General features: G+C 42.0%; 1 protein-coding gene and 1 non-coding gene across 3 annotated transcripts in view; one reads left to right on the top strand and one right to left on the bottom strand.

Moving 5' to 3' along the window:
* The window catches only part of WWP2 (WW domain containing E3 ubiquitin protein ligase 2), a 118,231-nt gene that overhangs the window by 64,621 nt on the left and 28,600 nt on the right, over window positions 1-25,010 (top strand). For both annotated transcript variants that reach the window (XM_032486650.1, XM_006180567.3), the window contains exons 7-8: window positions 3,865-3,992; window positions 13,747-13,957. In XM_032486650.1, coding sequence (XP_032342541.1) covers window positions 3,865-3,992; window positions 13,747-13,957 — 339 coding nt within the window. The remainder of the gene's footprint in view (window positions 1-3,864; window positions 3,993-13,746; window positions 13,958-25,010) is intronic.
* Window positions 8,854-8,925, bottom strand: TRNAT-AGU. Its single transcript has one exon. It is a non-coding gene; the product is annotated as a tRNA-Thr (tRNA).

A 25,010-nucleotide genomic window follows, 5' to 3' on the forward strand; every position in this document is an offset into this window, starting at 1 on the left:
TTTGAGAGTTTTTTTTAAATATTCTAGATAGAAGTTTTTGAATCACATAGGTATTTTGCAAATAATTTTTCACAGTCTAATGATTGTCTTTTCATTTTCTTGATAGTACCTTTGGAAGAGCAAGAGTTTTGAATTTTGAACCTGCCAGTGGCTTTTTAAATCAATTTCCTCATAAAGGGTATGATATGCTTGTCAATCTCAGATTCTGAGCCACCATCAAATCTTGAATTCCATTTTTTAATTTAGCAAAAAAAAATTTTTTTTCTGTCTGTGAGCCATCACTTTTTTCCCTCTTCATTTTGTTTTCATTGACATCGTTGATGCTAGGGCTGGCTTTTTTTTTTTTTTTTTTTTAACACAAAGAAACAGAGTTTTGTCTTGTTTAATTACTCCACAAACTATTACCTATATGATGATGATCAGCAGAGCTGCACTGGGTGACAATGCCAAGTTGTCAGCCAGGCTCACTCACTTACCCAGTGGCCCCCACACAGCAGCACTGTCGGGTGTGATGCAGGTGTGTCTGAGCAGAATTACAGATCACTGCATGTCCACTAAGATGTAAGCTCCTTGAGATCAGGGACTCTCTGTTTTGTTGCTAGCCCTAGAATAGGGCCTAGTGCTCAGAAAATAATGACTGAATGCAGTTCGATGAATACCTTCATGAAGGGCAATGCAGGATGTCCCATGGCATCCAAGGCTGTGGCTCTGAGGGTCAGCTCAGGACTTAGGCCAGCACTGTGAATGTCAAAGCTTGAATGGCAAGGAGCAGCAAAGAGCCCTTTCCTGGGGACCTTACCTGCTTTCCAGAGTGTGGAGAGAGAATCCCAGGGCCCTGACCTTGACTAGCATTTTTTTAGGGAGACCTCAGTTTCTAAGGGAGGAACTTAGGTAAGTCCACACCAGCACTGTAAGGCGTACAGGCTGTAATGAGAGCTGTATCTCTGTAACTGGGTGATGTGAGACCATTTGTGGAATTCTGCCGTTCTGCCTCCTTCCGACCGCCCCAGGCCTGCATAACTCCTCCCCCACCCCCAAAATGGTGGAGGGATCAGGCCAAGGTTGAAGTCATGGCCAGAGCCAAAGCCAGGCTGCCTGTGGTGGAGCCCAGTTCATCCCCACCCCATCGCCCTGCTTTTGTCCTGATCTTCTTTTGGCTTATGGTGTGTGGTTTCAGCATTTGGGCCAGCTTTTAATCATGACACAGTCCCATCTTCTAAGGGCTGAGTGAGTCCTCCAAAAGAAGAAACTCCTGAAGAGAAGATTTTCCTTAAATGTTGAGGCTTTCTCCTCCTTCTGAGAGTCTTATTTTACTGGTAATTCAAGAGGGAAAAAGTGGAAACTCCAGATTTAGGGCAAGCGAAGAATTTGGGGGAAGGGAGGGTGTGTGTGCGCGTGTGCGTGTGCGTGTGCACGGTGGATGGGTAGTAGGGTGGCTGTGGGCCACGGGCAGGGAGGCAGCAATTCACGCAAAGTGGTCCCAGCTGCCCCTAGTTTAGGGCTAATCCCGGCTCTGCTCCAGCCTGTCATTCAGGGTAAGCTGCTGTCATTAGTGGTTAAATGTTTCTGAAAGTATTCTCTCTCAACTCTAACCACATGCCCTTTTGGGGAAGGGAGGGAGGGGCCAGGAGAGTAAGGGGACCCACCCTGTTGTCATGCCCAGCTGCTCTGCAGAGGGACAGGGAGCCTAGGGGACTAGAAGTAATCACGGAGCCCGTGCATGTGACACAACTGATGTCGCATTTTCTGTGCTGCCCCACATGGCCTGCCATGCCTTGAGGGTCGCAGCCCTCTGCCATGGGCTGTAAGTACCGAATCACAGAGGCTTTTTTTTTTTTTTTTTTTTTTGTCCTTTTAAGGGGGTTGGCTGACACAAACCTTCTATTAAGCAATTTTATCTCTCTCAAGCTCTCTGCCCTCAACACATATATACACATTCACCAGTGGCTAGAGACTGTCTTTCCCTTTGGAACTAGTCTATACTCATCCTGCTTTCGATTGTGGTAAACTGCTCAATCCTAATGTTTCTTCCCATGAAGTGGGGACACTGAGATATTTTTCTTGACTGAGGTGTGGTTGACAGCTTTTGATTTATAAAATTAGCTCAGGGAAAAACAAGATGGAAAAAGAGAGTCCAAATTAAATCTTTATTTCCATAGCTCAGTTGTGCCCTCTCTCCATTTTTAACTGCCACACAGGCTTAAGGTATGAAGGACTCTGGGCTTTGCTAGGTCTCTCCTCCTCCTCCTCCTCATCTTTCTTCTCCTCCTCCTCTTCTCCATCTCCTTATTCATCCTTCTCTTCTTCTGTTTTGGCCCAAGAAAAAAACTTTTTTTCTTTTTAAATAATTGTGTTTTTTCCCTTGCTCAAAAGTAGAAAAGCAGAGAAAAACCTAGAAAAGCACAAAAGGAAAAACTAAAGGCACCCACATACCCAGCTTCCCAAGATAATCACTGTGAACATTTTGGTTTGTACCCATCTTGCTGGAGATGGTAGCCGTTGGGGGCACTTCTGACTCCCCTAGGAACCTGAGTTTGTTGTGCTGTAGGTTTGTCCCAACATACTGGACCAGAGAGTCTCACCAGGAGAGGTGTTCTGGGTGGGTATAGAGCCTCCCAGTCGGGGAACTCTCTTTACTAGGGTCTTCATCTTACCATTGGCCAAGTGACCAGTGAATGAATAGCCTGGAAGGGATTAAGCCTAAGTCCCAGGTTTCCCACCCCCCAGCCTTCAACCAAAGAGCATGGGCTCTTGACCTTAGAGCACCTGGCTTTGAGTCTTTGCTCCATTGCTTACTTTTCTTGATGTCTGTTTTCTCATCTGTAAAATGGGCATGATAATAGTAAGCTTCCTCTAGGGTTGCCATGTTAAATGAGATGGTAACATGTAAAGTGCACAGCGCACCACAGGTACCTGGAGCATGATGTTCTAGCTCAGTGCACATTAACTTCCGTAGTCATTGTTTTCAGTTTATTGTTGGTGATATCTTCACTGCCCTGTGTTCCACGGTTATAAATTGTTCTCCGGACCTCTGTTTCTCGGCATGGAGGGGGTGGTCTTTTCTTCACTGGGTAGTATTTGAATCATCTCACTATTGAAAAGTAGTATGTAATGATTAAGTAGTAGAATAATCTCCTTTGACAAAACTGAAACCGAAGACCAGGGGAGCTGTGACATTTTCATTGAGTGAATGAAGTCAAGCCACGACCGGACCATGAGAACACATACCACCTGTTGCCTTGTGTTCTCTGAAGACGTCAGACGGATTCTTTGCTGCTGGATCCCACCATTTTCCTTGTGGGATGGATCCCTCTCTGCATTGTTCCTCATTTACTTGCATGGACCAGAGTCACCTTTTCTAGATAAAACATGTCAAGTACATGTTGGCTGAAGTGGTCTAATGCCCCTTGACCTTTATGGCCAAGGGAAGCTTGTTTCTGGCTGTAAAGAAAATGGATTTGAATAAGTTTGGGGCTCTTTTTTTTGGCTAACAGTAGAAATATGTCATCTGTAGTCTGTCCAGTGGTTCTTGTTTATTTCTTACATTCAAGCCCAATAAAAATACTGTGATGGTCACAGGATATTTTGCCAGTTATTTCAGATGCGGGTGCAGTTCACTCTGGATTTGTTTACTTCAAGTGGAAAAGTTTACCCAAAATTGCCTTCTGTGCTTTTACCAAGAAGGGAGCTTACCTGGATCTCTCTGTTCGGGGCCAGCTTCTGTCAAGTCAAAGACAAGGAGGACTATTACAGGGCTGATTTCCCATAAATAGCAAGAGAGGGAATATGGTGACTTCAGTGGGGCACACTCCTTTCTTTTCCACAGTGACTTATATCTGTCTGCTTTATACTTTGAACCCCCAGGACGCACAGACATTCAGGTGGTTCGGCCAGAACAGCCACAACAACCGGCGAGCAGAGCCCCAGTACTAGCAGCCGGCACCACCAGCCCGTCAAGAACCCAAGCCACAGTGGCTTGGCCAATGGCACAGGTGAGTGACATTGCAGAGCACCAGCCCAGACTAAAGCGTGTCCTCTTACCTGTTCTCGCCTGGAGCTGGGGCTCTGCCTGCTGTGTCAGAACGCAGGGTGGGCGAGAGGTGACTCCCATACTGAGATGGAATTTGAATCCATCAGTCTCTCCATGACCCATCTTCTTTTCTCTCTGGCATATCCTGCACAGCCAAAGTTATTCTCCACGTGGCTCTTCTAAAATCTTCCTTTGCACAGAAATAAGAGAGTATTGATTTTTAGATTTCTTTCTTATCGATGTTGGATTTCCTGGTGGGGAGAGTATCTTATTTATCCATGACACTTTAAAAAATTTCCTTAATTTAAGGAAATGATCAGACTAGGAAGAAAGAAGTCTAACTATCGTTAAGAGCTGGCTTAGAGAAGATGGCCATGCTGTCGAGTGGGTGGGGATGCTGCTGGACCAGGAGCGAAGCCCAGCTGCCACTGGGGGGCCTCCTGTGCCTGTTCCAGGGAGAGTATTTGCCCCTTTTGAGAGTAGAGAGCCCTTCCACAGCCACGTGGAAGGAGTCTCTGTACTTGGTTCTGCTTCTCCAGTAAGTGGGAGGAGAAGGACCTATTTCAACACAAATCAGTTTTTGTCATGCTTTTCTTCTGTCTCATCAGGACAGTGTTGAATTAAAAAGGAAAAAGACAAAGAAAAAAGTTTTTTTTTTCCTGAACATCTTGAAGATTGTCAAATCTTTTGTGACTGTTGGTCATTTGGTAATTTGTCTTAATTTGGGGCAGGTGGGAAGGGATCCAGAGGTTTGCTTCGATTTAAACTGTAGGTGGATTAAATGCAGGTGTTTAAATCAGTAAGTTGACGTTGAAATAATTCTGTAGATCCTTGCAATAGCAGAGCTGTGGCATGAAAGATGGGAAATGTGGGGCGGTACAGCTTCTGCAGATACTCGTCACCATGGTACTGTTACCGCCGTTTGTGTGACAGACTCATCAAGAAGGGGAAAGCGATTTGGATTACTTGCTAATGCCTTTCAGTTCTCTGGCAGCACCGTATGAGGGCTGCAGAGCCCCTTTGATGGCTTATGGTGCCTGGTTATCGTGTTGTCTTGACAGTCTGGCTGGGAGGAGTGGCCTGTGTCACTGTGGGTGCGGTGGCCTGACTTTCTCCCTGCGGTTGGGGACCTGCCTGCAGTAATTGAGTTGTCTGGCTCGCCCTGAGCCTTGAGGACGAGGATGAGCTTGGAGGCGAGGCGTATGAGCGGCTGCTGTCTCAGCCCTCTTGGCGCTCTTGTGCCAACCACTGTATCCAAGTGCTGGAACAGCCAGTCATAGGAGCTAGGGGTGGCCTGACTGCCCGTCTGTGTGGTGGGGACAGCAGGGTGGTGGCCATGGACCGTGTCAGAGAAAACCATTTGAAGCTCCACAAGCACCAGTAAACATGCTTCTCTTAGAAGAATAAGTCACTCATAGAGGAGTAAGTCACTCACAGATGGGCAAGGGGAACTGGCTTTTGGAACAAGTGGTTACCTGGATGCCGTGGCCGTGACACCAGCTGCTTTGTTCTTCGAGGGGCCTACGTTATTGTGATACCAGTTTCCCTCAGCCATCTCTGCTTTTCTTATAAAAACTATCAGCAGATTGACTTTATGTGGTGACGGTCTTTGAGTCATTCTTACTGGACATTGAAACAGGTCTTTGTTTCCCCTACACTTACTTTTAGGAATCTTTGCGTATTGTCCTTATCTCCAGGAACATGGTGTATTTCAGCAGACAAGGCAGGTGCCAGCCGCATCTTCAGAAAGCCAAATATCTGTAACCCCAAACTGCCTCAGACATGTTTTATGCTGCTTGCACCTGAAAGTGCAGACTGTTCCCAGAACGCATCTGTAAGGGACAGTTGCTGAATGTTCCTGTTAAAGTGCTAAGGCTTTGGCCCCTGTCTCGTCTCTCTCCTTTCTGCTGTGATGACGGCTCACCTTTGCTTCCCAGCCAGCCTGGGCTTTGTCGGCTCTTCAGTGTCTATCCAAGGGGTATAGAAAGAGCTCACCTTTCCTTTGGGGAGCAGACAGGAGGACCCCTCTTTGGCAGTGCAAAGCTAGAAGACGGGTTGAGGCTTTGATTGAGGACATCACTGTCCGTCAATACGGCGCTGTTAGAACTATGAGGACCGATTCCAAGATGGTGGTGGTAGTGAGCCGTGCCTCCAGGAAATGTTTCCAAAGACATACAAGATTTATTTAGCAAGCCTTTTTGGCTGCGCTCTGCAGTTATGCATGAAAAAGACATTTGGGGCAGAAACAGAGCCGAGTTCCAGGTGGTTTTTTCATGTTGTCACAACTGTAAAGTATCCATTTTTGTTAAATGAAAGTGAATGGCAGCCTGTCTGTATAAATATATTATTTCTAAGTTTTAGAAGTGGTGGATCGAGACCTAGGCTAATGCCATAGCACTTTACTGAGACTTGTGTGCAATGATTTACTTTCTAATTTTTTTTATTGAAAACTTTATCCAAAAAAGAAAAAAATTATGTCTCTCACTCACTCCTCCCTCAAATGTGATTTCCATGCATGTAAGGTTGGGAGTCACACTGGCTGCAGTCAGATTCTGTCCCCTGTGTATAGCATGTGTATAAGGCCCAGTGACTCGTTGGACCTTTGTTTTCTCATTAATAAAATTAAAACAGGAGTGTATATCTCATAGGGTTCTTATAAGGAATAAATTATATAAAACATAGAGAGTCCAGCACAGCACCTGGGACTTAGTAAGCTCTCAGAGTTAGCTTCTATCTTTATGAATAATTTCATACAATTGTAATTATGCATTGTGAATGTTCTTTTCTTTCCCACCTCATTATTTTTGATACATGTGTCCATGTCCTGTAGTCCTCTTATTTACCTTTTTTTAGTGGCCTCGTACTACTTCGCAGTTAATATGCCATAATTCATATAACCATTTCTCAGTCCTTATGTATTTCCCTTTGTGAAACAAAATCCTGATGCAAACATCTTTGCACGCAACTTTTGTTTCTTCTGGAATGAAGTTCCTGATTCAAAGGATAAGAATTTAAAAAGTCTAATGTATATTACTAGATTGCCTTCCAAAAGGTTTGAAGTAATCATAGGCATTGTAAGGCCTTGTAAGGCCTTGTAAAATTTTCCTTCTGGTATATTAGGTTTGTTTTCCCCTTGATCTTGTAAATGCTGGTTTGTCATTTTGCTGACAGGTAGTAAGTGCCACCTTATTGTTTGGCCTCACTGCATTTCTACAGTTATCAGTTGCTTGACTATTTCTTTTCTCTTACACGACTTTTCTCATAGTGTCTGGTTATTAGTTTTGTGGAGATTTAGAAGTTTGTTTTAGAGATTCATGTAGTCTGTAAATTGAAATTGGGGTAAAATACTCATAACATAAAATTTACCATTTATTTAAACCATTTTTAAGTGTGTCATTCATTGGCATTGAGTACATTCACAATGTTGTGCAACTACACCACTATCCATTTCCAGAACTTTTCATTATCCCAAACTGAAACTTTGTACCTTTTAAGCAAAAACATTCTCCTTTCTCCCTGCCCACTCAGCCCCAGCCCCTGGTAACCTCTGTTCTACTTTATGTCTCTATGAATTTACTTATTCCAGGTACCTCATATTATGAGTGGAATAATTGGTCCTTTTGTCTCTGGCATATTTCACTTAGCATAATGCTTTCAAGATTCATCCATGTTGTAGTATGTATCAAGATTTCTTTTGTCCCTTTTTCAGTTTGAATAATATTCCATTGTATGTCTTTACCACATTTAATTTATCCATTCCTCTGTCAGTAGACATTTGGGCTGTGTCCACCTCGTGGCTCTTGTGAATAATGCTGCTGTGAACATGGGTGTACAGGTATCTGTTTGAGCCTGTGCTTTCAGTTCTTTTGCCTGTATGCCTTGGAGCAGGGTTGATGAGTCAGATAATTCTATGTGTAACTTTTGAGGAACCCTCAAACTGTTTCCCAGAGGAGCTGCACTGTTTTGCATTCGCACCAGCAGTGAATGAGGGTTCCAATTTTTCCACATTCTTGCCAACACTTGTTTTTTTCTGTTTTGTTTTGTTTTTTTGACAATAGCATCCTAATGGGTGTGAAGTACCTAGGTACAAGTTTTATCTGTTATATTTATGATTGTAAGTTTTCCCCCTACATCACTGTTTTTAAAATCTCATTTTCTGTAGTTTTTGTAGAGGAGGAGTTAAAAACTTAAAAACGAATTGTGCTGAGCATTTTTTTTTTAATGTTTGTAATTTTACCTTTTGCTTCAATAGTAAAAAGATTATCTCTTGTCTATAAATGGAATAAATACTTTATTCTGTTTTACTTTTTTTCATGTTAAAAAATAACTACCCCAGGGGAATTTATAGTAGTATATCTGTATCTATACATAGAGAAGTGTACTGAAGGCTGGGTGTAAATTAATTTTTTTCTATGATGGGGTCCTATTATCCCATAAACATTAGTTTTTTTCTCACTGTGGTTTTACTTAGTGTTTATCACTTACTATTATCTTATATGCAGCTGAGTATTCGTTTCTGGACCCCTTACTCATCCCATTCATTTGTTTCTGGTTTTGAGCCAGTCTTGTGTGATTTTGATTGTTGATTTGTTACAGGATGTTTTTCTAATGTCTGAAATAGCAACTCCTGCCTTATTGCTTTTTCTCCACGATATTCTTTGATAGTTTGTACACTTTCAAAACACATTTCAGACTCTGAATGCTTAGAAGCATGGTGGAATATAAATGGAATTTCTATGAATCTATGTATTGACCGAGGAAAGATTGAACTTTCCCATCAGGTGACATGGTATGGCTTTATCCATTAAAAAAATTTTTTTTAATGGAGTTACTGGGGATTGAACCCAGGACCTTGTGCATACTAAGCACACGCTCTACGACTGAGCTATAACTACTCCCCCTGGCTTTATCCATCTTCTTTTTTCTATCTAATTTAATTGCTCTTCTTTATATAGTCCTCACTCACCCTGTGTCACGCTAACTATGAAATATTTTTCTAGTTTTGGTGGCTCTTGTGAAGAGCTGAGTTGATCGAATGCATTGGAAAGCATTGCTTGGGTTTCACGGGTGAGAGATACTGACTGCTTTACTGTGTATCCTGTGTTATGAGCTGATCTTCAGTTTAAAAAGCTACCATTGCCGGCAGCCGCCTTCCCCATGCCCGGGTGAGGGGGCTGAACAGACCTGTGTGTGCAGCTAGAGCCTGTGCCACACCACACATGCACCTAAAGACCCTGGAACACACAGTGAGCTGGCGAGGACTAAGAAAAAGAATTTCAATTCCTGATCTTTTTTTGGCTAACTGTGACTAGGGTATGTCTTAGTCCTGAATGAATATCTGATTCATAAAGTTAGAATGTTTAACCAACATCACAGAGGGAACCTTGTGAAATGCCCACAGTTGCAGCAACCGGAGGCCATCCCACTGCTGTTTTGTCCTCACCCCATTTACCCTCTCATCTTGGTACCCAGCTCTTCTTCCCATACAGGAAAGCCCTCTCAGCCGTCTTCGTTTCTCTCCCCCAACCCCTGTTTTTACTTAATGGTCTTCCGGATTTGAGTGCTGGTTCTGCTCCTTGCTTGGCACCTCTCTGAATGGTACTTCTGGGAGCCTCAGTTTTGTCTTCAGTAAAATGGGAATAATATTGTCTTCCTTGCGGGGCTGCAGGGAGGATAAATGAGCTAATGAAAGTGAACTTGCAAAAAACAACCCGGAATCCCGGACTGGATCTTGGAATCATGAAAGGACATTAGTGGAAAAGCTGGTGAAATCCAAATAAAAAGTATGGAGTTTAATTAATGGTAATGGACTAGTGTTAATTTTTTTTTAGCTTTGACAAATGTGCCATAATTAAGCGAGGTAGTAGTATTACATAGCATGGATGAGGGGCATGTTGTCTTTGTTCTATCTTTGCGACTGTTCTATAAATTTAAAATTATTCCAAAATTTAAACAATTTTAAAAAGAACCTGCTTTGCAAATGCTATTGTTAAAATGTGAAGTGGTTTTATTTCAAATATCTTTGGCTAGATTATTAGGCCTTTTGCACACGTATTTATTCAACAAAGTATTTATTGAATGCTATTTTGCTAAGCACCGTGGACAGCGCAAAGAAGTATCAAATAAGGCCTCTGCCCTATCATCTGTTTCAGGAAAAGAAGCTGAAAAGACACTGGCAGCCAAGTACCAACACAGCAGATGTCACCAGGCTGAATGGTTGGGTAGCCAAGACTGCAGGCGCTGGGGGGTCTGCAAAGGGCCGAGTCTGGGCTGAGTGGCAGCAGTGGTGGGGCCTCTGGAAGGAGGGTGAGGTGAGCAAAGGGATGGAGGCAAGAATGCAGGAGGCAGAGAGTGGAAGCAGCAAAAAAATGAAGGTGAACAAATGTGCCCTCACTCTCAAGAAGGGTACTGTCTTTTGGGAGAGATAAGTTGTGTACATCAAGTAATGAGGACTAATAGTGAACACTGGTTATATTGAAAAGAGCTAAAATGCAAAATGCAGCAGTTCTCCAGGGCATGGTGAAATTGTAACTCCTTGTCTTCCACAATCTCATTTTTCTCTCCACTTGAAGCCACATCATGGCTCAGTTATGGTGCTCTGTCACTACTTTACTGGGGTGACCGTGGGACAGTAACTGAACTGTCTGAACTTTAGTTTCTTCTGAGTATAAGCTGCGATGGGGTGGATTTACCCCTAAGGTTTCAAGCCCTTATGTTCTAAGAACATGTGTGTACATATAGGCACACCTTGTTTTATTGCTCTTCACTGTATTGTGCTTTGCAGATACTGCATTTTTGGCAATTGAAGGTCTGTGGCAACCCTGCATTGAGCAATCTGTCGGCGCCATTTTTCCAGCAACATTTGCTCACTTTATGTCTCCCTACCATATTTTGGTAATTCTTGCATATTTCAAACCCTCTATCTGTGAGAAGATTACGACTCACTAAGATGACAGTTAGCATTTTCAGCCATAAAGTATTTTTTAATTAAGGTACCTTTTTTTTTAAGACATAATGCTCTTGCACACTTGATAGTCTGCAGTACTGTGTAAATATAATTTATATGCACTAGGAGACCAAAAAAATTTGTGCGATTAGCTTTCTCTCGAGATTTGCTTAATTGCGGTGGTCTGGAGCCAAACCCACAGTATCTCTGAGGTACACAAACAAACACACTCTCTTTGTGAACACGGAGTCTAAGTGTAGACGTATAAAGTTGATAATTTTTCCCAGTTTGTTGTTTTTCTTTTGATTTTAATTTTGCCTCTGGTGGTTTTTATTTATTTATTTGCCATTTAGATTTTAAAAAATTTAATGTAGTTGAATTCATCAGTCTTTTATGACTTTTAGATTTTGTGTGATACTTCAGAAAGTCTTTTCCACTTTGAGATTATAAAAGGATTCTCTATTTTCTTTAGTTCCTCTGTGATTTCATTTTTTATGTCAAAATTTCTGATCTGATTAAGGAGTGAGGAGTGCTCTTACTCAGTTTTTGTCCAGTACTCTACCCAGTTGTCACAGTACCATTTACTAAATAGTCTGTCTTTTCTGCAGTAATCTAAAATGTCACCTTTGTCATATACGAAGTTCCCAAATTCCAATGTGTATTTAATTCTGTTTCTGAACTTTCTGCTGATTTAATCAGCATCTGCCTATTCATGTATTGGTGCCACATTGTTTTAACTGTTGTAGCTTTATAATATGTGTTAGTACCTTGGAGAACTAAAACCCACCCCCACCCCATGCACACATGCACATAGGATTCTTCGTGTCTAGACTTTTTATGACTATTCTTCTGTTTTTAGTTTTCCTTATAAATTTTAGAATATATTTAGTTCTCAAAAAAGTCATGATGGTTTTTTTAAATGGAATTGAGTAAAATTTATAGATTTGTACAAAGAGAATTGCCATCTGTTGTGTTATATAAACTCAGCTAAGATAGGAATATAAATATAAATTCTTGCATTTTTGTTGTGGAAACATTAGTTGCGCAAAATATAGTCATTTATTAAACAACCAACGTAGTCTGTGTGCCAGACAATGTTTCATATATTGGAGAGAAAGCAAATAAATTAATCATAGGTAGTTCCTAGGCTCTTCATTTGTTAAGATCAAGCTTAGCTTCCTATCATGTGAAGAAATTTTAGTTTCAGCTGGCCACTGGCCTCATGTTAGCCGATAGGATCACGTGGCTGCTTCAGAGTTATTCGGATCTTGGGCCGCATTAGAGAGGGAGAGTGGAGTGAGTGAGCGGTTCAGGCTCTGGGGTCAGATGGTGGGGATGTGAATTAGGTGCCCTGTGACCTTGAAAGTTTGTTTAACCTCTTGGAACTTTTGTTTCTTCAGCTGTAAAATGGGCAGATATTAATTGTATCTAACTTGTGGGGTTGTGTCTGAGGCTGAAATGAGAAAATCCAAAATGCTTTGCACTTTGCCTGGCAGATACTGGTGTTCTGTACATACAACTAACGTCATTTCTATTGGAATCTGACTCTGCTGGTCTGATGGTGTTTGATTTGTTATGTTCAGTTCCTGATGCCAGTAGTTAGAAATGGGAGGCGATAGAAGTTATCTACGAGAGGCAGCCAGGTGGTAAGAGGAGGGTGACCTAGAAACATTAAAGAAACTGTTGGCCTCTGTACTGAAACAAAGAATGAGAAACAGGGTGGCCAGATACTTATGTTGTACTGCTTGGGGCGTGGGGACTAAGAACCGATGTCAGAATTCAGTTTAATGTGAGAGAAATCTTTTTGGCAGCTGTGTCTGTTCAACAGTGAAATGGCTCTGTAGCGAGCTGCCTGTTAGAAGAAATGTTCAAGGGGAATCTGGCTGGTCATTTGTTAGGGAAACCGTAAGAGGAGTTTCTGAATTAGGAAGATGAGGCTAAACCAAGGGGTTTTCTTTTGAAATTCCAGTGTCATTGTGCACGTACATAATCATGTATGTAGAAAATTCTCTGTGTATGGCTTTTCCATTTTCAAAGAATTTTAATTCTTTGAAATGGTGTTTGATCCCTTTTTGAGTGAGAGGATATTGCAGTGCCTTGGGGTCCTGATGAACAGGAGTGATCATCAAAGAAATGGAGAAATGAAGAGACTCAGGAAACAGCTTATTTCACTTTTGTCTCTTTGCCTGTTTCTACCTTGGAGACAAGTCCCTTCTCTTGGAGCCCCATCTTCTTGCATCTAGGGTGTTAATCCTTGCTCCCCACTTTGAGCATGAGGCTTTAAAGGGACGAGTGTATTATTGGAAGTTTTCTACCTCTTATTGTGTACGGAGCTTTTTGAAGGAAGATGCTGTTTGTGCCTAGCAGACAAATGACACGTTTAAAGAAAAGTGTGCAGCCCTATAAACTTGGCTTTGGCCTTGGCTGTGCTCCGTGAAGCACTAACACACTTCCCTGTTACCTTGTTTTTTCTCCTACTCTTTTATTGCAGTAATTGTAACCATAGTATGTAAGAAAGTTTTAATAAAGTTTTATAAAAGAGGTGATATTTAATAATCTGTTTATTTCAGATCCATCTCCCAGGTTTCTTCACGGAGGCCATTACTGACTCGCTGTAACTTCCAAAATACGTTTTGTAAACCTTTTTGCCATCACCGGATAACATGCAGGGTAACCTTGTAGGTCTTGTGTTCTCCTATTTAGTGAAAAACCTAGTAAATGTGAACTCAGCTCTTAGCTGATCTCTAAAATATGATTTCTATATTTTCAGTGAACGATGAACCCACTGCAGCCCCTGATCCTGAAGAACCCTCTGTTGTGGGTGTGACGTCCCCGCCTGCTGCAGCGTCGAGCGTGACCCCGAACCCCACTGCAGCGGCTCTCCCTGCCACAGCCACGCCGGCCGAGGGAGAGGAGCCCAGCACTTCGGGTACACAGCAGCTCCCAGCCGCTGTCCAGGCCCCCGACGCTCTGCCTGCTGGGTGAGTAGCCTTCTGTCCCACAGCAGCCCTCCCCACTACCTCCTAAAGCAACAACAACAACTGGGGGCTCCTTCGCCAGGGCCGAAACAAGGGGCTATTTATTACCTGGTGGCTTAGGAGCCTCTAGGGAGGCTGTCATGCATAGGAGTGAGGGAGGCATGGAAGAACTGCTTGTTCTGCATAAATCTTGAAAAGAACCTAAATCATCTGGGGCAGAATCAATGCTACCTTATACTGTGACTTGACACCAACAGCTTGACTCAGAAGAGAGTGTGGCTTTCATGGAACAAGGAGCTCATTTTGCCTTCCGAAATCACGGGAGGGTGTTCGCCTAGATCCTGCCTGGAAAACAGCTATTCTTTCTTGCATTTTATCTTAACGTGCCATGGAGGGCTTGAGGCTCTGAATGTTACTATCTGTTACTCCTATGGCCAGAGCTGAGGGACTACTAGTTTTCTTGCCATCCTTTAGTTCAGAATTCAATCTGATGCTAAAGGCCTTGGATGACAAGCAGATGGCCCCAGCAGGCCAAAAGGAAGTTCAAGGTTGGCCATATAGTAAGTGGAGATGAAGAGTGTGGACCTGGGAATCAAGTCCCCACTCAACTCTACATGACCTTGCAAGAATGACTTACCATCTCAGTGAGGAGGAGAGGGTAGTCATCCATATCTCCCCGGGAGGTTAAGGGGCTCAAATAAGAAAGCACATGTGAAGCCCTCATCCAGTGGTGGGTGTTATACCTGGTGAATGATATTTTTGAAGGGGTTGTGAAGGAACCATTAAGGAGGGGAATGGTTCTGAACCAGAAAACAGTCTTATCTCAGGATTACCAATCACAGCCAGGGCCAGTCCCACTGTGGACCCACAGCCCATCCCGGTTATCAATTTGGTGCTGAGGAGACAATGTCCATATGCCCCCAGTCACCGTGGTTTGGCCAGTGGTGGTGATGGTGGGTGGGTGGTTCCTCTGAGCCCTTGTAATTCATAGAGGAAAAGGGAAGGGTGGACTGTCTCTTGCTTGATGTATGACACACTGTATTGCTCTTGAGCCACTTTAGAAAATCCAGTTGTTCAAACAAAAATCCTAAATCTGAAGGTACTTGCGACTTTTACCACATACATTTCGCATCCCTAGCATTTGGCACACTGCCTAACTTAGGGTTCTTAGTAAAGCACGATGAACACATGAAAAGCATTGCACCTAGTTCTTAAAACCTCAGACCTGTAGAGACTTGGGGGTATTGAGGGGCAGCTCTGAAAAGCTTGTTGTGAAGTTTCTGATTTTGTGATAAGATTCATAATGAATTGCTTGTGTGCAACTCCTCCCTACGGAGTTTTTTTTTTTTTCTCCCCTCTCTTGTATGTGGTAAGGATTGCTCGAAAGACCTTTGTTTGGTTTATAATTTCAAATCTGTTTATAATTTGGCGGGGGGAGAGCGGAATCATTTTGGCAGAAAGGGGAGAAAATGGCCGCCTGAGACCCCCGTGAGCTGTTTGTTTTCTTTCCGCTGAGCAAATGCCTGGAGGGCGGGCTTCACTCCTGTGTCAGTCACAGGCAATTAGGGCTAATGGCTCAACGTGTCTTTATGTAGGGCGTGTGTGAGGGTTACTGTTCTCCTGGATTGGGCTCTTCCTGTTTCCAGACAGCTGGAAAACTCCAGGCCCTGAAAACTCTCTTTCTTCTAAGTCTGGCGGTTGGAGTGGCGCAGGGAAGCCGGCTCCCCCCACCCTACAGTCCCCGCCAGAGGCTGAAATGCTTTTCCTAGGTAGAATGTGGGCAGCATCTTCTCTGTGGCCTGTGTAGAATGAGATGAGGCCCTGTGTGCTGGTCTGGGGAGGTCACACCCCACTATAACACATATGACAGGCCCAAGAAGGGTACTGAGACCCAGTTTTACAGCCCAAATGGGCTTCTGGGTGCCCATCCCCAAGACAGTGAGGAGCTCCGCTACTTTGCAGGCTGTCTCAGGGCCTGGGAGTCATCGGCTACCTAGATTGCCACCAGCACTGCTGAGTGCGTGGCAGTGGGGATGGCAGGCTTTCAGGGCACTGCTCTCTGGTGGCTGGCCAGAAAGGGCACACTTGCTACAGCCAGCCTTCCAATTCACAGACCTGCTGTCCCCACCCCAGCTTATTTACAAGTTTAGGAGGTCCAGGCGAGATAGGTTATTCCTCTCTTCCTGGTGTCTTGTCCTTAGGAGTCAGGGACCACTTTTAAATAAAACTCTGAGCATAACATTTCACCACTTAGAATGCTACAGTGGCGTCCTATTGTCTTTAGGGATGAATTCTCAAATTCTTAATAAGACCTAAAAAGCCCTGCAGGATAGGACCTCATCTAGCCCTCAAGCCTTCCGTGGAAGACACTGTTTACTTTGCTCTCTAAGCTCAAGTCATAATAACTTCTTTTAGTTTGACAAGTGTACCACCTTTTCTCTGGACTTGGGGACCCTCTGCCATGCTGGTTACCCTTTCAGAAACCATCCTCACCATTTCGTCGGTTAGTTTCTATCTATCTTCAAGTCTTAGCTTAATCAGCACTTCCTCTGGGAATCCTTCCTCTATCCCCCGTAGACCAGGTCAGACCGCCCTGTGTACTGTAACTCTTCTCACACATATAATTGCTTGTTTTTCGTTTCTGTGCCCTGCTGGGCTTTAAATCCAAGATGGCAAGGAGCCTGGCACAAAGTTGGCCCCCAAGACGTATTTGTAATGAATAAATGAATCAATTTAAATGCCATCTTTTTTTTTTCCTTCCACCTGGATGAATGTTTTTTGCTTCTTTGATGCCTCAAATAAAGAGCAACTATGGCAGGAATATTGCACTTTCTTCCCAAGAGCAAGACCTTAAGAGGTCATTGGCTGGGTTTGTCTGGCTTTGGGTTCAAGTATGAATCTCTTACAGGGTCTGGACGCTCTTCCCTGCTCACTAGGAGTCCGCATGCCCTGCGAGACACTGTGGAGTATGCCTCCCCTTTGCTAAGGCATTTCTGAGCCACACTAGATTGCTTTTTCAAGGCATCCAGCTGACTTTGTCTCTTTCCAACTTTATTTTCTCAACTCATTCAGTCTCTTTTACTGAGTGTTTGGGCGAGGTTCACTTGGAGATCTGAGGGGCTTTTATGTTTGCAGTTGCTGCATTGCCTTTCTGAAACTTGTAGCAGTTGGGACTGGTCATAAAGGTGTCACACGTATCTGTGTTTTAATTGACTGAAGGCTACCGAAAGCTGGGCTGCAGAAGTCCAGATAGAATACCCTTTTTCCCTTTCCTTTCTCCCTGTCTCCAAACCCTTCTGCTTTCTGTACCTTTTAATTTAATTAGCATAAAAGAAGCCAGTTGGAAGGGCCTGGTGTTTTCAACTTGTAAATGTCCGTTAAAGGAGAGGGTGCCAGGAAGGCTCAGGAGACACGGTTAGACAGTGGTCCAGGCAGCGGGCAGTAAGGAAGGAAGCCGCTTTGATCACCTGGCCCTGCATCTGGTTTTTATCAGCACGGAGCCCACTTTGGGGACTGAATGCTCATTAACAGATCGTGTGTACATGGCTTAGATAAACTCCAAGCGCGTCCCAGGCTGTGCAGCTCACCCCATCGCTCGCACACAGAGGCACATTATTTCACCCTGGCAACCTGCTCTGTGCTGTGGTTTCTTACATAAGGGAGGCCGTTGTATTTGACTGCTGACTTACCTCAGCACTGCCATTTCACGCCATCCTTTTTCTCCTGCAGTCATTGGCTGCCCTGTCTGTTTCCTGCCTCAGAGTAGAATTAATTGAGGAGGGTGTTTTCTAGATCTTTTGAATTTGCCATCTCCCCTACCCCCAGGCCCGATTATAGAGATCCAGAGGTCCTTTCTCCAGGTGGTCCTTGAGACACTATCAAGGATGACAACCTGTTAAGAGGTCTTTGATGTTTTCTCTGTTCAGACACTTAAAGAGACGCTGGAATTTGGAGCTTCTCTGCTAAGCTATAAACCAGCCGTTGCCGTTGAATTTCATTCCAAACTCAATTTTGGCGCTAGCCAAAGATCTTTACCCAAGGAGTTTTAAAACAGTGCTTCTCCAACTGTGAAGAACAAACTCCCTTTTTTCTTTTTTGTTTGTTTGTTTTGTTTTAATTGTTTTTCAGTCTATTCCAAATCCTTACTTTTGTCCTCTATTCAGTGACACAAATCTACAGATCCCATAGTTGGATGTTGTGGTAATGCCAAATTGGTACAAAAGTTCTAAATGCTTAGAAATTTCTGTACTTTTCCGGTCTCTAAATGGTAACAGTTTGATCCATGGACCATACTTTGAGTAGCAGTGGATTAAAGGATTATACTGGGAGAATCTGTGCCTTTTTGCTAAGTAGTACGGTTTAGTTCTTGACTCTGCAAGAATTATTAGTTAGGTAATGCCAGATAATCCTTGTTTCTCTGGCTTCCTCCTCCTCATCTCAGAGCAAAAGCCTTATTTCCAAAGAGTCTACTGCTGTCAGGTCTGGCCTGTGAGATGTTCTCACCCTACTGTGTGTATGTATTCCTGTGTAATTATGGATTTTCATTTTTATTACACTCTCTTGAGAGGTCCTCAAGGGCCGAGATTATTGTTTCCATCTTGGTATCCCCAGCACCTGGCATAGTACTTGGCTTATAGGGAGATGGAGTGAGAAGTGTTTGTTGAATGACTGGATAAATGATTTCGTTCTCAGTAGCCCTAAGCCCTAAGTTGTTTTTTTGTTTTTTTTTCTTTTTTAAAGGTTTTTGTTTTGAAAAATGAGGGGGAAAAAACCATAGAAGAAGAAGAAGAGCAGCAAATAAATACCCATCGAGATTTAACCATTGGTGCTTTTCACACACCTTGTGTGAATTAACCATGTGTAAATGTTTCCAGTATCTGGGGAGCACTGTTTCATACGTAGGTTATTTCCTGCAGTCTTCACAATACTCTGTGTAGTTGCTACTTTTACCCTCATTTTGCAAATGAGGAAACGTCAAGCGCTTTACCCAGGATCACATATACAGACATACACACATGAACATACATCTACCAATATTTGATAATCTTAGGGTATATGCTTAAAAAAATTTTTTTGGGGGGGTAATTATGTTTGTTTATTATTATTATATAAAATTATATAATTATATATAAAAATAATGATTTTATTATTAGTATTTTCAGTGGAGGTACTGGAGATTGAACCCAGGACCTTGTGCATGCTTAGCACGCACTCTACCACTGAGCTTATACCATCCCCCAGGGTATGTGCTTTTAAATTTTGTTTTTTTACTCTACAATATTTTAAGCACACAAATAAGAATAGCGGGTAATGTAAGAAATATCTGTGGGCTCACTGCCCAGCTTAATCAAACTTTGTAGCATTATGTTGCATATGCTATAAACTTCTCCCCTTTTTTAACTCCTTGATGAAGAAAAAACATTACTAATAAAGTTGAAAGTCCCTGTGAATGTGTCCCTGATCCCATTCCCTATAGACAGGGATGCATGGAATTTGGTACATTCATTTAAGCTGCTATGTGGCATTCTGTTGCATGAGTAGATAAAAATTTATTTGTTAGAATCAAAATTTGTTTATATTTAATGTATATACTACATATCATACAAATGTAAGATAACATATTTTATATTTGTATTTATTTATAATCAACTGTTTGCCATTATACACAATGCTACAATGATGTTTTTTTCTTTGCATGCCTTTTTGTGGCATGGACTTTCTTCTTTATAGGGGGATGAGATCTTCAATTTTTTTTTTTTAAGAAGGTCTTCAATTTTAGTAGATACTATCAAATTGGTTTTTGAGTCAGCGCTCTGATTCACACTCGCATGAGCACGCATAAGCATTCCTGCTAAAACTTAGAATTGTCAGATTTTTTTTTTTTTTTCACTTGGCCAATCTGATGGGTGTGAATGGTATCTCTTGATGGTTCTAATTTGAATTTCCTTGATTATCATTGAGATTAAACCTCCTTTTAAATTGTGTGTGTGTGTGTGTGTGTGTGTGTGTGTGTGTGTGTGTGTGTTTTAACTTGGTTCTTGAATTTCCTTTCTTGTGAATTATCTATTCATATATTTTTGTCCATTTTTCTTTTTGGCTATTTGTCTTTTTAATCTGCAGGATTTCTTAATATAGGCTGGATACTAATCGCCTCTCAATGGTGTGCATTGCAAATATTTTCTCCCAGTCTGTGGCTTGTCTTTTCCCTTTTTTATTGTTGCCTTTTATTGTACAAGAGTTTGGATTTTTAAATAGCCGAATTTGTTAATCTTTTTCGTGTGCCTTTTGTGTGTTGTCTGACGTACTTTCTTACTCTGATGTTGTAAAAATTTTATGCACATACATGAACTCCCCTCCCCCAGCATGCTTTGTTAATTCTGATATGCATGTTATTTCACATTTAACTTCTTTAAAATCAAGGTTTACAAGCATTGGAGTGTTATAGTTTAATTGGCAGCATTTTTTTCTTTCTTGGTGGTATGTTAAAAATCTTACAATTGGTGGCAATTTAACCTTAATGAAAAATAGTATATTTATATAATTTTTAAACAAAATTTTTATTATCATGTGTATGTTATTTTTTCACTTGCTTTTTCCACCCAACATATTGTAAACATCTGAACAATTCAGTATTATCTACAGTGGTATTTTAAATGACTGAATACCCATAACATAATTTATTTTACTGATCCTCCATTTTGGAGCATCTAGATGGTCTCCAGTTATCTGTAACATGCTGCGACTTACTGTGACAGATGCACTTACAGCTAAATCTTTGACACATAATTATTTCCTTGGGTTGTGTCCTCAAAGCAGAGTTGCTGAGTTATAGGGTTTTCACATAGGAAAGATTTTTGGCCAAGTTGCCCTGTGGATACACCTAAAACATTGTAGATCACCTAGACTGCCATTTAAAAAAAAAAAGTTTGAATAGCCCCACCCAAAAATAATTTGCCCTTTGGAAAGAGTACACCCAGTTTTGCTTCCACCCACTATTTTTTAAGAGTGACTATTTTACTACATTGCCCAAATTACCTGCAAATTTTTTGGTCTGCAAAAATGTTAATTTTTTTTTTTAAATACACACCATCTCCAGGAGTTGTCTTGCTTGTCATTGAAAATCTATCTTTTTATGTTGCCATCTTCCATTGAAGAGCTCTGGGGACTTTTCCAAGGCAAAGAAAATGGGATGGTTGAAAAACAGGAGAAGAAAAAAACAGACCTTAATTCAGAGTCCTACTAGCTACCACTGTGCCACCCTGTGCTTAAAGGGCAAAAAGTGCTGGTTATTGATAGTTTTAAAAAAGAGGGTTAGTGTGCTTAGATTTAAAGGAAAGCTCAGTATTTCAAGAAGGATTCTTGGGGGAAGGTCTGAGTTTAACACATTTCTTACCCAGTCTACAGAGGACCTACTGAAGCAGTGAAAACACAGTAGGAAATGTGTTTCATTGCACACAGATTTCTGACTCATAAAACAGTCTGACAGTGTCTCTAGAGAGGAAATAAATCTTATGGTTTACCCGGGAAGTGGCCAGAGCTTGGGGAATAGGATTTGATTGAGTCAGTTTATTACAGAAGCATAAAATAAGAAAATACAAATTCCATATAATATTTGCATGAGGAGAGTTGAACTTCTACATGGGCAGCTTTAAGAATACCTGAATACTTTCAGTGTAGTTTTCCGAAGTTTAGTTTTTGTCTAAGTAACCATTAAGGCATCTTTTCTTTGGGGGTGCATAAATGTTCTGGCGTGACTTTGTTTTCTGATGGAGAGAGTATATTTTGAATGAGAGTCAGCTTTACTAATACCCAGTGCTTGTCTTAATAAAATGTATTAGCAAATTATAAATAATATAAGTTAATAATGTTCTAAGAATTTTTGAGTAAATGTTAAGTAACTTCCTGCAAGAAAATATGGTTCATATGAACAGACGGTTTCCTTTCAGATAACATAGGAGAGACATGATTGGATGTCATCCTAATAATGGAATTGAGATTTTTCAGCCTTTAGCTTTTTTTTAATGATTATGACAGTGGATGGGGGATTGGGGCATATGCATGGGAGACATACAACTGAATAAAGAGTAGTTAAAATCTATAGAAGCAAAGAGAACTTAGGTTAAAAAAAAGGTACAGAGATTAATTGAAATTGGAGACTGCTTTTTAAGTACTTTCAAATATAAAGACCCTGTGTAGTCCATGGTCCAACTGAATGTTACGCATCGAAGGCCAAGGAGCAATGTGTTGGGAAGGGACCTGAATCAAGCTTGATGCTTTGAACACTGTTTCTGAGAGCATCAAAGAAAGCTATTCAGTGGGAGAGGATATGACCCACGTGACCAGGATACAGTATCGAGACCCATGGGTAGTTTGATTGAAAAGCCTTTTAATCTCAGCGTGAAGAAGATGCTTATGAGGTTCAGAAACCTAACCCCTGCCAGGGATGTGCTGATGAAAGGTCGCTGCCAGTATTGCTTTCTTGGCATGGGGAGACCAAACCAAGACAGTCAGAAGGCTTAATCTATGTGGGTCAGCAGGTACTGAGGAGAAATGAGAATCGGGAGGCTCTTTTGATTGACGATAGAATTGACCAACTCTGCTGTACAAACGGAGGGGAGGGATTTGTATGAATTCTGAGGAGTCGTGCAGGTAGGGAGGAGTTGAGAGTTCTCTAAGAAAAGCAGCTAGGCCAGGTCACGGATCAGGGAGGACCCACATGGACATTTAATCCAAGCAGGAGTCCAATTTTAAAAGGAAAAATGTAGATACCAAAAAAAAAAAAAGGTAATGGAAGAAAGGTCTTATTCCTCTGGTAACTCTTTTTCTAGCTAGGCCAATTGAGAAGGTTCATAGAAGGACACTGAGATTTGCCGGACAATGACAGTCCCCGAAAGAGAGCCTTTCATTTCTAGGATCAGCTGGGATCAAAGATCGGTTACACAGGTCTCGTCTAGGCTTGGGAAGAGCTGCCATAACTTGTGAATATAAGCAAAGGGGACTTCACATTGACTTCCTTTCTGGCAGTGTAGGGATACCACTATGTCCATTAAAGGCATTTCCTTCATGGAATTTTAAGAATTATCCCATCTTCAGATGAAAATATTAGCCAAAGTATAACCAAACCAAAGTTCTCTCCTTGCCTCAAATGAACTATAAAAGAAGTCAAAAGTTGAGACTAATGAGATGAAAGGCATAACAAAACAATTGTTGGAAGAAAGAAAAATGTGTTTTAGGCGCCTTTTCTCTCCAGTTGCAACAACAAATATTTTGTCTTTATTCAAGGGGCAGCCCCACCCACGGATTATGGATGGTTTTCCCAAATAGCGACTGCAAAATGAGCAAACTTGTTTTATTGGTGCTTTTGTGCCATGAAATTGCCAAGGACAGGAAGGATATAGTGAACTTCTTAGGAAATGCTGAGGAATTCTCAGCTACTTAAGTCTTATTAGGAGCAAATGTTATGAAAGAGTGGTTTGCTACCGTTGCCTTGAGGAGCTTCCACATTTCAGTACCTACCCTTAAGCCAAGTATCTTTCTCAAGACTTTTTCTTATTTCCAAATTCAGATGAAGAAAGAGGGTATTGGATTTGCTGCTGGATTAGCCAGCAGACAGGAGGAATTTAGAGAGCTGGTGTGAAGTCACAGTATGTTAGCCAGACTTTTTTTGGCTGAAAAGTCCCCACCAGAGCCCCACAGATGGGATACCAGGCACTGAGCTGGCAATATTTGTTATTGTTTTGTCTTTAATTCAGAATGGTATTAAGAGAGAGATCTTTAACTTTACTCTGTGTGTATTTTCATCTGGTCAGTTTTGCGTGAAGATTCTGCCCTCTTAATAAAAGACTGAATGAAGTGCAAGGATCTTCCTTTTGTATTGTGTGGAACCAGGGCACCTGGGAAAGTCACCAGTATCCACTTCAACCAGAACCTTGAGCGGGAATTCCCGGGAGGAAAGATGTTGTCAAGCACATTTTAATGGTGTTTGTAGCACTTGGATCCTCAACCCAATAGTTGATGCATTTTGAGAAGTGGGGGTGTGGAACTGCCAGACCTCACAGTTCCCAGGGCTAAGCCTCCAAGTGAGGCAAAATATGAACCCTCTTCCCATGGTTGTATCTGAGTAGAGGGTCATGATTAAAACGGAGCCTAGAAATTAACAAGGTGAACTCATGATAATTCCTCCGCAGTCGTCTTGATCCTGCAGGGCCCCCTATCTAGACTCTTTGCTAGGGAAAGCTGTTTACATGGAGGTGGCATTGGAAAGGCACCTCACACCTAGTCCGCTGCACAGTGGTTCCTTATAAGTTCCAGTTGACCTTCCTGTTACTCCTTTCAGCATGACATGGTAAAACTCATGGTCTAGAGAGTCAGAGCTGAGTTGGAATGCCACATAAGTTACATAGCTTCTCTGAGCCTCAGTGCCCTCATGTCCCACCTTAAAGGATGGAGGCAGGGACTGATTTAGGTAAAACATGAGACTGTAGCTCATTGTGGATGCTCAGTGGGCGATGGTTACCTGCTTCTTGTCTTTGCCTTAAAAAACCTCATGTATATCTGTATCTGAATTAGCCTTGGAGGGGCTCACCGGTGCAATCTGCTGATCAGACCTGTGAAGTGGTATTGAATAAAGCTGATGCCTGTCGGAGTAGACACACCAGGCTTGGTAATAGGAGCTAGGACATTTCTTTTGGTATAGCGTTAACTCTGCTGTAACATGTGTGTTCCCAGAAATCACCATGATATCCCAAATTATGCAATAAAAACCACAGGGCTTACTGGAAAAAAATGGGTTGGGGCATAACATTCAAAAATTTGTTAGTGACACACACAAAAATAGGAACCTAACAACAATGGTTGCACAGTTTTACACATGTTAAATAGCTGAGATCATAACACCACAATAAATATTATGTGTTTCCATGAGAAGACCTGAAGTTTGCTTGTCAAGCAGGTGTCAGAAGGGTTGGAGCTTGTGGGTGTTGTCGTGAAGTAGTACAAGGAGGGTTTTCTGGAATCAGACGGGGGTTGTAATACCTGATGTGGATGCATATGGTAT

Source organism: Camelus ferus, chromosome 9, assembly GCF_009834535.1.
Source record: "Camelus ferus isolate YT-003-E chromosome 9, BCGSAC_Cfer_1.0, whole genome shotgun sequence".
NCBI classification, from domain to species: domain Eukaryota; kingdom Metazoa; phylum Chordata; class Mammalia; order Artiodactyla; family Camelidae; genus Camelus; species Camelus ferus.